Source organism: Rhinatrema bivittatum, chromosome 2 (assembly GCF_901001135.1).
Source record: "Rhinatrema bivittatum chromosome 2, aRhiBiv1.1, whole genome shotgun sequence".
Classification (NCBI taxonomy): domain Eukaryota; kingdom Metazoa; phylum Chordata; class Amphibia; order Gymnophiona; family Rhinatrematidae; genus Rhinatrema; species Rhinatrema bivittatum.
Window position 1 is genome coordinate 657,678,669 of NC_042616.1, and position 13,396 is coordinate 657,692,064.

Consider the following 13,396-nt stretch of genomic DNA (forward strand, 5'->3'; position numbering starts at 1 on the left):
GAAGGGCTCTCTTGCAGCCCAGGGAGTGAAGAGCATTTCTCTTTTGAGCACATGTGGTTTTGGAAAGAAGGCTGGCAGCATAACAGCTTGGTAAATGTGGAATGCGGATACCACTTATAGAAGAAACTTTTGAGTTCTTTAACAATGTCGTGAAAAAAAACTGCAGGTACGTTGAATATGAAATCAGAGCCTGTAATCCACTTACTCTTTGTGCCAAGGTAACAGCCATGAGAAAGAACACATTCCATATGAGAAACTTTATATCCACTGGCTCAAGAGGCTCAACATGAGGTTTCATGAATTGAGCTAGGACTATGTTTATATGCATAATACTGTAATCCTCCCAGTCCTCTGAGCCACAACCTTGGAGTTATCTTGAACTTCTCTTTATCCTTATCAATTCATATCCAAAACACTGCTAACATGTTTTATTTCCTTCTCTGTTTCACCAATATCAGTTAGTTCTTTTCTGAACATATTACGAAAAATCGTATCCACTCTCTCATCACCTACTGCTTCGACTATTGCAACCTGCTCCTCCCAAATCTCCCAGTGTTTCATCTCTCTCCACTACAATCCATCCAAAATTCAGCTGCACAACTTATTTTTTGCACAAATCACTACACCCATATAACTCCTTTTCACAAGACACTACACATTGGCTCCCTATCCGTTCCCATAAATACTTCAAGCTCTTCTTAGTCACCTACAAAAACATTCACTCTGCAGCTCCTCCCTATCTCTCCTTTCTTCTCTCTCTCCACACCACTCCTTGTGCACTCCATTCATCAGGTAAGTCCTTCTTAAAGTTTCTCCTATTGCCAATTTCGTATTTTTTATCTGGCTGCATTATATAATTAGAACAGACTTCTCAAGCTGGTGTGTCATGCTCCTTCTCTTGCTTTATTAAAATCCCATCTAAAACCCCACCATTTTGAGGCTGCTTTTAAATCTTAACCCCTAATTGTCCTGCTTACAGCCTTATTAATTTTAAACCATTTTCTTAATAAAAAAATTCCTAAATTCTCTTGCCCCGTATGTTTGTTTTGATTAGATTGTAAGCTCTACTAAGCAAGGAATGTCTCTTATATGATCTTGTACAGTGATGTGCATGTCAAGAAATGTTATAGAAGTGAGGAGGAGTAGTAGTAGTAGTAGTCATCGTATAGTCGTAGTAGTAGGGTGAGGTCCCAAGATTCTTGAAGTTTATCAACCAAAAGCAATGCCACAGATCTTTCATGAACTTAGATACTAAAGGGTGGAGAAAGATCGGGCTCCTTCCACCTGCTGGTGATATATCGCAATGGCACAGAAATGAACTTTAACTGAAGAAGTGCTGAGGCCCAAGGGTATGAGGAAAAACATGTTGAAATAAATCCCTCAGACCACAGGGGAAGAGATCCAGCTAACTAGTCCCACACTATGTTGATAACCTCTTCACTTGAAAATTGGATAATCTTCTGGTTGAAGGTTTTCTAGCTCAAATCAGAATGTTCTCCACCTCCTCAGGAAGGAGTAAGGAGGAGACTACTGTGCGCTCAATATCCATGCCTTAAGGGCCAGGGATAGGAGGTTCAGATGGAAGAGACTGTGCTCGTCCTACATGATGACAGTTGGAGATATCCCTAGCAGAAAGGAGAATAAATTGACAGGTAAACAAGATGTGAATACCGCATCTGCCATGACCAGGCCAGCGCTAACAAGATAATACATAAGAGCATAAGAATTTTCCATGCTGGGTCAGACCAAGGGTTCATCAAGCCCAACATCCTGTTCTAACAGAAGCCAAACCAGGCCACAAGAACCTGGCAATTATCCAAACACTAAGAAGATCTCATGCTACTGATTCAATTAATAGCAGTGGCTTTTCCATAAGTAAAATTGATTAATAGCAGTTAATGCACTTCTCCTCCAAGAACTTATCCAAACCTTTTTTGAACCCAGCTACACTATCTGCACTAACCACATCCTCTGGCAACGAATTCCAGAGCTTAATTGTGCAGTGAGTGAAAAAGAATTTTCTCCGATTAGTCTTAAATGTGTCACTTGCTAACTTCATGGAATGCCCCTAAGTCCTTCTATTATCCGAAAGTGTAAATAACCGATTCCCATCTACTTGTTCAGGACCTCTCATGATCTTAAATACCTCTATCATATCCCCCCTCAGCCGTCTCTTCTCCAAGCTGAACAGCCCTAACCTCGTCAGACTTTTCTCATAGGGGAGCTGTTCCATCCCCTTTATCATTTTGATTGCCGTTCTCTGTATCTTCTCCATCGCAACTATATCTTTTTTGAGATGCGGCAATCAGAACTGTACACAGTATTCAAGGTGAGGTCTCACCATGGAGCGGTACAGAGGCATTATGACATTTTCTGTTTTATTGACCATTCCCTTCCTAATAATTCCTACATTCTGTTTCCTTTTGTGACTGCTGCAGCACACTGAGTCGACGATTTTAAAGTATTATCCACTATGATGCCTAGATCTTTTTCCTGGGTGGTACCTCCTAATATGGAACCTAACATCGTGAAACTAAAGCAAGGGTTATTTTTCCCTATATGCAACACATTGCACTTGTCCACATTAAATTTCATCTGCCATTTCGATGCCCAATCTTCCAGTCTTGCAAGGACCTCCTGTAATGTATCACAATCCGCTTGTGATTTAACTACTCTGAATAATTTTGTATCGTCTGCAAATTTGATAACCTCACTGGTTATATTCCTTTCCAGATTATTTACATATGTATTGAAAAGTACAGATCCCTGAGGCACTCCACTGTTTACCCTTTTCCACAGAGAAAATGGACCATTTAATCCTACTCTCTATTTCCTGTTTTTTAACCAGTTTGTAATCCATGAAAGGACATCGCCTCCTATCCCATGACTTTTTAGTTTTCTTAGAAGCCTCTCATGAGGGACTTTGTCAAATACCTTCTGAAAATCCAAATACACTACATCAACCGATTCACCTTTATCCACATGTTTATTAACCCCTTCAAAAAAATGAAGCAGATTTGTTAGGCAAGACTTCCCTTGTGTAAATCCATGTTGACAGTGTTCCATTAAATCATGTCTTTCTATATGTTCTACGATTTTCATCTTTAAAATAGTTTACACTATTTTTCCCGGCACTGAAGTCAGGCTCACTGGTCTATAGTTACCCGGATCGCCCCTGGAGCCGTTTTTAAATATTGGGGTTACATCAGCCTCCCTCCACTCTTCAGGTACTATGGATGATTTACCCTGATATAGCACTGTCCCATTGGTTATCCTCCTTCCATCAAGTCTCTGTGATGCCAGTTATGTCAATCTCATCATTTACTGCTATACACTCTAACTCTCCCATCTTACTTCTTAGACTTCTGGCTTTGGCATACAGACATTTCAAAGTGTGTTTTTTGTTTGTATTAACAACCTGCTTTTCAGTTGTTAGGGATATTTTGGAAATCATTAGCTTCGGTGATTTTTTACATATAGGCACAAGGACTACGTTTGCTTTTATTGGATCTTCTCTGTTGGGATGCCCTAACTCTTCTGTTTCATTAGTATCCTTCAAGGATACATTTCTCCAAACCATGCACTGCTGAGTGACTGTCAGCTTTCCCTTTTGTTCTAGTTTAAAAGCTGCTCTTTCTCCTTTTTGAAAGTTAGTGCCAGCAGCTTGGTTCAACTCTGGTTAAGGTGGAGCCCATCCTTTCGGAAACGTCTCCCCCTTCCCCAAATGTTTCCCCAGTTCCTTACAAAACTGAATCCCTCTTCCCTGCACCATCGTCTCATCCCTGCATTGAAACTCTGGAGCTCTGCCTGCCTCTGGGGACCTGCACGTGGAACAGGAAGCATTTCAGAGAATGCCACCCTGGAGGTTCTGGATTTTAGCTTTCTACCTAAAATCCTAAATTTGGCTTCCAGAACCTTTCTCCCACATTTTCCTATGTCGTTGGTGCCCACATGTACCACGACAGCCAGCTCCTCCCCAGCACTGTCTATAATCTTATCTAGGTGACACGTGAGGTCTGCCACCTTCGCACCAGGCAGGCAAGTTACCAGGCAGTCCTCTCGTCCAGCAGCCACCAACTATGATGGCCAGCCTAACCCTTCCCTCCTGGGCAGTAGCCCTGGGAGACTTGTCTTCAGTGCGAGAGGACAAAACATCACCTGGAGAGCAGGTCCTTGCTAAAGGATCACTTCCTGCTATACCAGAGTGATGTTCTCCTACTGGGAGACCTTTCTGATCCAAGGCAGCACTGGGGCTGCCAGATTGGATTTGGCTACTATGTCCCTGAAGGTTTCATCAATGTACCTTTCTGTCTGCCTCAGCTCCTCCAAGTCTGCTACTCTAGCCTCCAGAGATCGGACTCATTCTCTGAGAGCCAGGAACTCTTTGCAACGAGTGCACACATACAATCTCTCACCGGCAAGTAAAAAAATCATACATGTGACACTCAATGCAAAAGATTGGAAAGCCCCCCTCTTGCTGCTGGACTGCTAACTTCATCTTAGTTTTATTGAGTTCCTAGTTAAGATTAGGATAATAAGGGAATTGGAATGAGAGTACTTTAAATTTACAGGTGAATTTACTAATTAATCAGCTAATGTCCTATAAGGGGATGATTAAACTTTCAGTAAGGGCAGGTACAATAGTATGATGTTTAATGAGAAAGTGTCTCTTGCCTAAAAATCAAGGGTTGAGTGGGTGGGAAAGAGAGACACTAGAATTAACTCTCTCTGGCTTGCTTATTACCTCAGACACACACAAACTCTAAAGAATATATCCCTCTATTTCACCTTTCTCCAAACTTTTAAAAGTCCAAAGATTTCCTAAAGATATATTTACCAATCCTCTTTAACCATTAAATTGATCTTCACTCAGTTAATTGAAGGGACTCCTCTCCCGGGGATGCTGGGAGCAGTATGCAGATGAGCCTTCCGGTCCTCTTCTACTGCAAAGTGTGCGGGGCCTTTGGAAGCTGGGGCTGTGGAATTCAATCCCTGGATCACTTACAATGACCTCTGGACTCCTCTCCCAGGGGATGATGGGAGCAGTATGCAGATGAGCCTTCTGGTCATCTTCTACTGCTTTGTCCTGAAGGGCTTTCTGGACAATCCTGGTAATGAGAAGAACTGGTGGATATGCTGAGAAATGACAGATGCTCTAATCTTGCAGAAACATATCAGGAGCTGATCTGTAGCTACTTGAAAGAATGGAGCAGGAATTGTCAACCTTCCTGTTGTCCTACAAATTAATAGGTTGATCAATAAACCCCAATTGAACTAGTCATTTTTGCCTCTTCATCCAAGGACCATGCGTACAGTTGTAATCCTCTGCTGAGATGGTCTGTTAACATATTCTGGATTCATAGAAGATACATTACCTGAAGATGGACATTGTGATGACCGGCCCATGTCCAGATTTGCAGGGCCTCTTCGCAAAAGAGGAAAAAACTTGTGCCTCCTTGCTTGTTCAAAGAGAACATGGCCACTTGTTTGTCTCTATAGATCAAGATTCTCTTTCCAGAAGCAGATGAGAAAAAGCCATTAAAGATGAATTTTCAAAGAAGTTCTACATGTAAGTAGCATATATGCTATTTTATAAATGTTGAGAATATGTGCATATTTTCAGTTTTGCATATACATTGTAACAGGGGGAAAAAAAGGGGGCAGTCTAAGGACATTCGAGGGTAGGTTTCAGAATTACCACAGTAGTTGCTATTTTGAAAGAGATACACATATATACATTGCCAAATGTACTGGTGTACTTTTACAAATTGTCCTCGGTACAAAGCGTATCCACAAATAGTCATGTACATTTTCATGAAGGTCACTCACTCACAACCACACAAGCCTTCGTGCTCCTATAGAAGCCACTGAAGTACTGGCCACAGTACTGAAAGCTTCATAGGAGGAAGAAATAAGATGCTTCTTACATTCTTCCACATCTTCCACTGCTTGATGGAACTCTGATTGCCTCGGATCTGACAATTCCATCAAAGGTTTCAGCTTTTGCACACATTCATGCAAATACTGCTTTATATACAACTGATGAGTCGCAATCCGAGCACAAAGCATTTATTTCTGGAAGACACTTTTCCTCAGATGCATCCAATGCTTTAGGATTCTTCCCAGGAGGCATGTTAGAGTGGTCACAGATGCGCTTTTCATACTTCAACACTGACTCCACTACCATGGAGTGGTGTGGTGTCTGGACTATTCCAAAGTCTAGGGAGGCCTGAACTCCGTACTTCAGATTAAGCTTCCAGACCACCGAAAGACATGATTTCAGAGGCTACCACATGCTCATTTGCATGTCCTTCAGCAGGGTATGCACCAGAATGGCTGTAGAGTCCTCTGGAGATTGGAGAAATTGTAGAAGCCCCAAAACATCTGTTATCGGGTCTTCTTCCTTCTTAACACTAATAGACATCATCTTTGCTAACTTACCCAAAAAGTACTAATAATGGTGATCCCTCCAGAGGAGAGGGAGGAGGAATAGCCTAGTGGTTAGAGCAGTGGACTATGAACCTGGAGACCAGGTTCGAGTCCTGCTGTCGCTCCTTGTGACCTTGGGCAAGTCACTTTACCCTCCATTGCCTCAGGTACAAACTTAGATTGTAAGCCCTCTGGGGATAGAAAAATACCTACAGTACCTGAATGTAAACCGTAATAAATAAAGGATCTGAAGAAATCCCCATGGAAACTTCCTCTCCTGGCTATGGAGGTACATTGAGCCAGGAACCCAACGATAATGAAGGAGAGCCAGGAAGCAAACTCCTTTGATTTCAGTGGTGAAACTCCTAGAAGAAACTTAGAATGAGCTGATCCCACTTCTTCCCTTTCTAATCCATGAAGGGCCTCACTTGAAGGGGTGAATCAACCACTTCATGCCAGGGACTTACTCCACAACCAAACTCCTTGGGGTAAGCATGCTCCTATGTGGGAAAATGTCCATCTTGGACAGGAGAGGTTTTAGCCTCCCAAAGCAAAGAACGTCAAGCAGCATTGTCTGAATTATCAAGACGACTCCTCACCCAATAAAAATGTTGCTAGTGATAATTTATGGGTTTGATAGTTGCTTGGTTTTGATTTATTGTAAATATTATTAGTGGGTCATTTCATACCAAGTGGAACAGGGGTCCACACTCAATCTCCTCCAAATAAAAAAAAATAAAAAATTGCATGGATGTTCTCTAGGGTCTCAAATAAAGCCATACTAAATTTTTCACCTGGATCTCTGTTGGTTGGAGAACTAGAGGCAGCTGAATGGAGGTCTCCTTTGAGTACCATGCTCTGTACAACCTAAAATGCCATTTTGTCTAGATGCTGCAGCGAGACAACACCTTTCAAGGGCCTGAAATTTTGTGGATTAGTACAACCCCTGGTATTAAATCCCAGTGCAAAGTTTGGAACCTAACATAAGCTTGCCTCCCTTATTATGGGCCAGCAAAATATGTGAAAAATTTTACAAAAGAAATATAAGACCTACTTTGACTCCTCATTGCTCCTGACCTATACTTTGATTCATGGCATATACATTTAAGATTTGCACTAAGAGGCTTTACAGGAAGCTGGAAGCAAAGATATAATTACATAAAGATATGATGTCACTTTTATACAAATTTGACAATTTTTAGGTGCAAATATCTCTGAAATTTTTAAATCTTTTCTTTTTAATGTCATTTAAAAGACCATCTTGTTTTCTACAAAAGTTACCCTTTTCATTTTAGACTCAATCTTACTTTGGTCAGAATTAAGGCCCCAATGTTATGCATCATTTGCATGCATTAGTGTGCTATGTTATAAAGAGACATCTTTAATGCCCTGCTGTGTAACATGCGAATGAGCTAGAGATGTGAAATTTTACAGTACAGTGAAGCTTGTTGTGCTTACTATGCTTGTAGCTTATGACATTTTGCTTCGACATACTTTTATAAATGACCTCTCAAAATGGACATTTTATTGCACTGTGTTATTTATTGAATGCAAACCTGAACATGCAAAAGTATCACCTTCACAAGGAACTATGGTAATGTCATGTTAGCAGTGTGTTGTGGCAGAGATTTTGGGAACAGGCTCTGGTCTGACACCATTGTGCTCTTTGTGGTATAATGACTGCCTTGACAAACAAGTCCTGGCCCATCCTGATGTTTTATATATCTTGATGAAACTATCAAAAATTATTCCTTTATTATTCAGGATGCTGTGCAAGGATTTCATTGGGAAAATAGTCAGGCATACTCCACATTTTTGTTGTTTACTATTGCAACCCTGATATCCAATGTCTCTGTATATGCATGATCAGTGACTGCTTGCGCCATGACTCAATAGCTGAACACAAGTTTTTGAGAACACTCATTGAGCATTTGAAGGGCGTTTTACCACTTTTGGAGTATATTCACTACTTTAGCGATGGCTCTACTGCTCAATACAAAAACTTTAGAAATGTCATTAAATCTTTGCAATCATAGTAACAACTTTCGTATTACAGCTGAATGGAACTTTTTTGGCACCAGCCATGGAAAAAACCCTGTGATGGGATTGGAAAACGTTTAGCTGCCCGTGCTAGTCTACAACGCCCCCTCAATAACCAAATTTTGACACCAAAGGATTTGACTTTTGTGATAAAAGTGTCCCTGGTATCAAATTTTTCTTTGTCCCAAAGGAGGACACTGAAGAAATCAGACCTGTTCAGGATGAGAGGTTTAGCAAAGGTCATACAGTTGCTGGCACAAGGGAAAATCATCACTTCAAGCCCAACGATTCAACTAAAATTTGTATTAACAAAATTTTGAATGATGTCACTTCATTTATTGCAAGTGTTCTAGAACATGAACGTAATTATTTTCCTGCTTTTCAAGTATCCAGTTTCCAACTTGGTCAGTATTTAGCTTGCATCTATGAAAATTCCTGGTGGACTGGCCATATATGCAAAGTCTCAATTGAGGAACATGATGTCTTAGTCAATTTCTTGCACCCCCCAAGGTCCTGCAAGATCATTTTACTGGTTGCCCCATATAGACACCTGTTGGGTTCCAGAAGAACACATTATTGCTACCCTTGATGCACCCATAACAACTTCATCAGGCAGGCAGTACATTTATTCACAAGCTATTTTTGTCATGCACTGATGGGACATTCAAGGCAGGAAAAAAAACTAAGTGAATTTTTGTGAAATCTGCAGTTTAAGTAATTCTCGTATGTAGTGTCTTGCCTTTTCTTGTTTTGTGCTTACATAAAAGCTTGGAAACCTGTGGCTGGTACCTTGTCTGGCTGTCTGGCGTGGCTCCTAGGCAATGGGGTTGTCAATTTTGCTGAACTGGTAGGGCTCAGCTACCACTGACCAATGCAATGTAACTAATCAGCATACAAAGTTTTAAACTTATTTTGATGACTAAATTTATGAAAATATGTCTAAACAAATATATGTCAAAAGCTAAAAGTGTGGTAAGCACAATAAACTACGCTGCATTGTAAAATGTTACATCTCTAGCTTATTTGCATGTTTCACATTTGGGTGCCAAAAATGGCTCTTTTTAACATAGTGCATTCATACATGCAAATGATGTTTGTCTTTGGGACTGTAATTCTGACCAAAGCAAGGCTGGGTCCAAGATGAAACAGGGTGACTTTTGTAGTAACAAAGGTACTTTCAAATGATATTAGAAAGAAAAAAATTAACTACAAAGTAGAGATATTTGCACCCAAAAAAATGGCAAAAATTTGCATAAAAAGGTGACATGTCTTATGTAACTATATCTTAGCTTCCAGTTGGTTACAAAGTCTCCTAGCGAAAATCCTAGATGTGCGTCATGGGCCATGACCAATGATCCAGGTATGGCCTGAATCAAAGTATACATGAGGAGCAATGAGGAGTCAAAGTAGGCCTTAAATTTGTTTTTGTAAAATCTTTCACGTACTTTGCTGGCCCATAAAAAGGGTACCAAGCAAGCTCATGTTAGATTCCAAAGTTTGCATAACAACTTAGCAACAAAAGTTGTAATAGTCCACAAAATTTCAGGCCCCTAACAGGGGTTGTTTGGCTGCAGTCCCAGACAAAGTGGCCGTTTTGTGTTGCTCTGAGCACAGTACTCTAACAGTGGCCTTCATTCAGCTGCCTCTAGCTCTTGAACCAATAGAGATCCAGCTGAAAAATTTAGCATAGTTTTGTTTGAGGTCTTCAAACATCCACATAACATTTTATTCGATTTGGTTGAGCATGGATGATTTTCTAAATTGGTCCACTTGACATGGAATGTCCCTACTCTTATCATAAGGCTTGGGGGTAACTGCACGTAGCGGCAGTTACTACCCTTGAGAGAAACATGGGGGGATTTTGCACGGAGCAGTAGATACTACCATAAGAAGCTTGCTGGGCAGACTGGATGGGCCATCTGGTCCTTTTCTGCTGTCATTACTATGTTATGTTACTTACCATTCTTCAGAGTTTAAGGAGGCAAATAAATTCTTCACCAGCTTTGACAGATGGGACCATATGAACAAGAGCTGAAGGAAAGTCATCTTCCTCAATAATCCAAATTAGTTCATTCTTATCTGGGATCAGAATTGAGGACAGATCGACTCTGGGGAAGCCCTATACGAACCGTGCTGACTTCTTGGCACTGAGGGAGAGGACCCCAAAGGTAATTCTTTGTGTCATTTAGATGCCCTTACTGGCAACTCACCTGGCACCATAGACTTCTGCATCATACTCAACCCCAAATGTGTGATGGATCCGGAAACTGGTGCCATGGGAAATGGGGGTGGGAGGAAAGCCTTCCTGGACTTTCAAGGAAGAGGGGGGAAAAAAAATCCCGTCTTGACTTCTTGTGACAAGAATCCTAAGATGCCTTCCTCCAGGGAGAGAAGCAGCTCCACTGCACTACCTCACGCTCTAAGGCAGGGGTCAGGAACCTTTTTTGGCTGAGAGAGCCATGAACGCCACATATTTTAAAATGTAATTCCGTGAGAGCCATACTAACTACAACCCCCCACCCTCCTGACTCCAAGATCTACCAAATTAATTTACTACAACCCCCTAGTCTCCTGACGCCCCTAAGACCTGCCAAATTAATTTACTACAACCCCCCATCCTCCTAACCCCCCCCCCCCCAAGACCTGCCAAAAGTCCCTGGTGATCCAGCGGGGGTCCAGGGCTCGCAGACAAATCTTTACTAAAAAAGTAAAAATCTAACAAAAACCCCCACCCTCCTGACGCCCCCCAAGACCTCCAAAATTAATTTACTACAACCCCCCACCCTCCTGACGCCCCCCAAGACCTCCAAAATTAATTTACTATAACCCCCACCCTCCTGACCCCCCCAAGACCTGCCAAACGTCCCTGGTGGATATAATTGCGATGGTGTCGACAGCCCTTTGCCCTTACTATGTCACAGGGGCTACCGCCGCCATTAGTCGACCCCAGTGACATAGTGAGGGCAAAGGGCCGTCGGTGCTATTTTGACTACTGGCAGCAGACAGCCCAAGTCCAGGAGATCGCTCCCGGACCGCTCCTGGACCCCCGCTGGACCACCAGGGACTTTTGGCAGGTCTTTGGGGGGTCAGGAGGGTGGGGGTTGTAGTAAATTAATTTTGGAGGTCTTGGGGGCGTCAGGAGGGTGGGGGATTTTGTTAGATTTTTACTTTTTTATTAAAGATTTGTCTGCAAGCCAGATGCAGCCATCAAAAGAGCCATATATGGCTCCCGAGCCATAGGTTCCTGACCCCTGCTCTAAGGCTTCAGGCTCTTGCCTGACAATGCCATCTACAAGGCTGTAATCTTCCAGACATTGTACTGCTGTGTTCTCATAGACAACTGACCACAGCTGTAACAATTGGAGGAATCATGATCTATGCCCTGGCAGCATAGTAGACAGAATGCTTATCCATAATAGAGAAACAGCGCCCACAAACACACGAAAAAAAAAAAAAATGACCACAGTTTTCTTGACAGTTTCGTTTTGGTTTTTTTTTTTAAAGAACTGAAAAGTTCTGTAAACTTGCTGCCAAGGCAGCAGCAAAACCAAAAAAGATGCAATGAGCCAGGCCAAAAATAAAATGGAGAGAGACTCAGAATACATCCATGCGGTAGCTCGGAAAAAGAAAAACTGAGGGGCTCAAGAGGCAGTGTGCATGTGTGAGAAGTCCCACACATGCTCAGTAAGACACTTACTGAGCTCTAAGAGCTGGGTCCATGTTGGCACTACTGGATAATGTTACTCAGCATTATGGCTGATTCATGCCTGCTTTTTGATGAAGACAACAGAGGACTGTCACCATTGTAGGAGCAATCCTATGCTAGCACACAAGCAGCACTAATGATTTTGTCACAGAAAATGATTCTCTGTCTAACAAAGTTTCAATTGCCCAAACATTCTTGTGAGGTGTGGGGGTGGCAGGGACAAGACAGTACAATAAAAAGGAGATGCTCACTAAAACAATTTAACAATATATAAAAATGAAACATACCATAATTTTGAGAGGTCCATACTTTTTCTCTTGAGCAGCTAAAGCATTTTTAAAAGGTGTAGGCGTCCTTGGTGTAGTACCTAGTAAGGATCTTCTAATAGTAGGAGTTCTAAAACTATTACATAAGACAAATGATTAGATTGAAGCATCCCTATATCTACATCTTCCAGATAAAAATCAACTACTACTGAATAATGAAAAATCTAGGATAAAAAACTAATTTGACATTTTATATCTGTATTTGATAACTTTCTCTATTTCTTTCTGCACTCCTTGGGGAGGGAGTTCTGTGCAGAATTACCCTCCTGTGCAGAATTCTGCACCTGCCACACAGAATTAGGTGTGCATACCAAGAAGCATGAGCAATGAAAGTAGAGGTATGTGTGGGCTAGAAGAGAGGAAGGAATGGCATTAGCATGAGCTGGAGGCAAGAAAGGAGCAGCGGCAGGCTGGACTACATGAACCAGAGGAGAGTTAGGAGAGCAAGTGCTGGCCCATGAAGGCCAGAAGAGATGAGTATGATGCATTTGCCTTGGACTGCATGGCCTGAACAAAAGGAAGGAGCAGTGGGGGGTCCAGTGGAGATTGAATGAGCAAGCTAGCAAATTTAAGGAAAGGTAGGAGATTGCTGGGGGTCTTCATAAAGATGGGGAGGGAGCAGACAGAGAAAGCTAGGAAGGCTTGCTAGGGTGAGAGGAAACAGCTTTCTCTCTGTCTGCCCTCTCCTCAGAAGTCAAGCTTGGGTTAGGGTCCTACAGAAACTAGGGGTCTTGCTTAAGGGGCGAGGTGGTTAGACAGAGAGAAAGCTAGGGGGTCTTCCTGGGGAGCAAGAAGATAACTGAAGGGGAAAGAGAGAGAGTTGGGAAAGGTTCAAGCCTTGATGGGGGTTTCCAGAGAAGCAGGGGGAAATAGAGAGAAAGGGAGATTTGAGTCT

The 13,396-nt window shown here is 42.0% G+C and overlaps 1 protein-coding gene across 2 annotated transcripts in view; it reads right to left on the reverse strand.

Annotated features, from left to right (window-relative positions):
* MYBL1 (MYB proto-oncogene like 1) overlaps positions 1–13,396 on the reverse strand; it is a 489,278-nt gene that overhangs the window by 133,325 nt on the left and 342,557 nt on the right. For both annotated transcript variants that reach the window (XM_029591403.1, XM_029591402.1), the window contains one exon: positions 12,463–12,577. In XM_029591403.1, the coding sequence (XP_029447263.1) occupies positions 12,463–12,577 (115 nt within the window). The remainder of the gene's footprint in view (positions 1–12,462; positions 12,578–13,396) is intronic.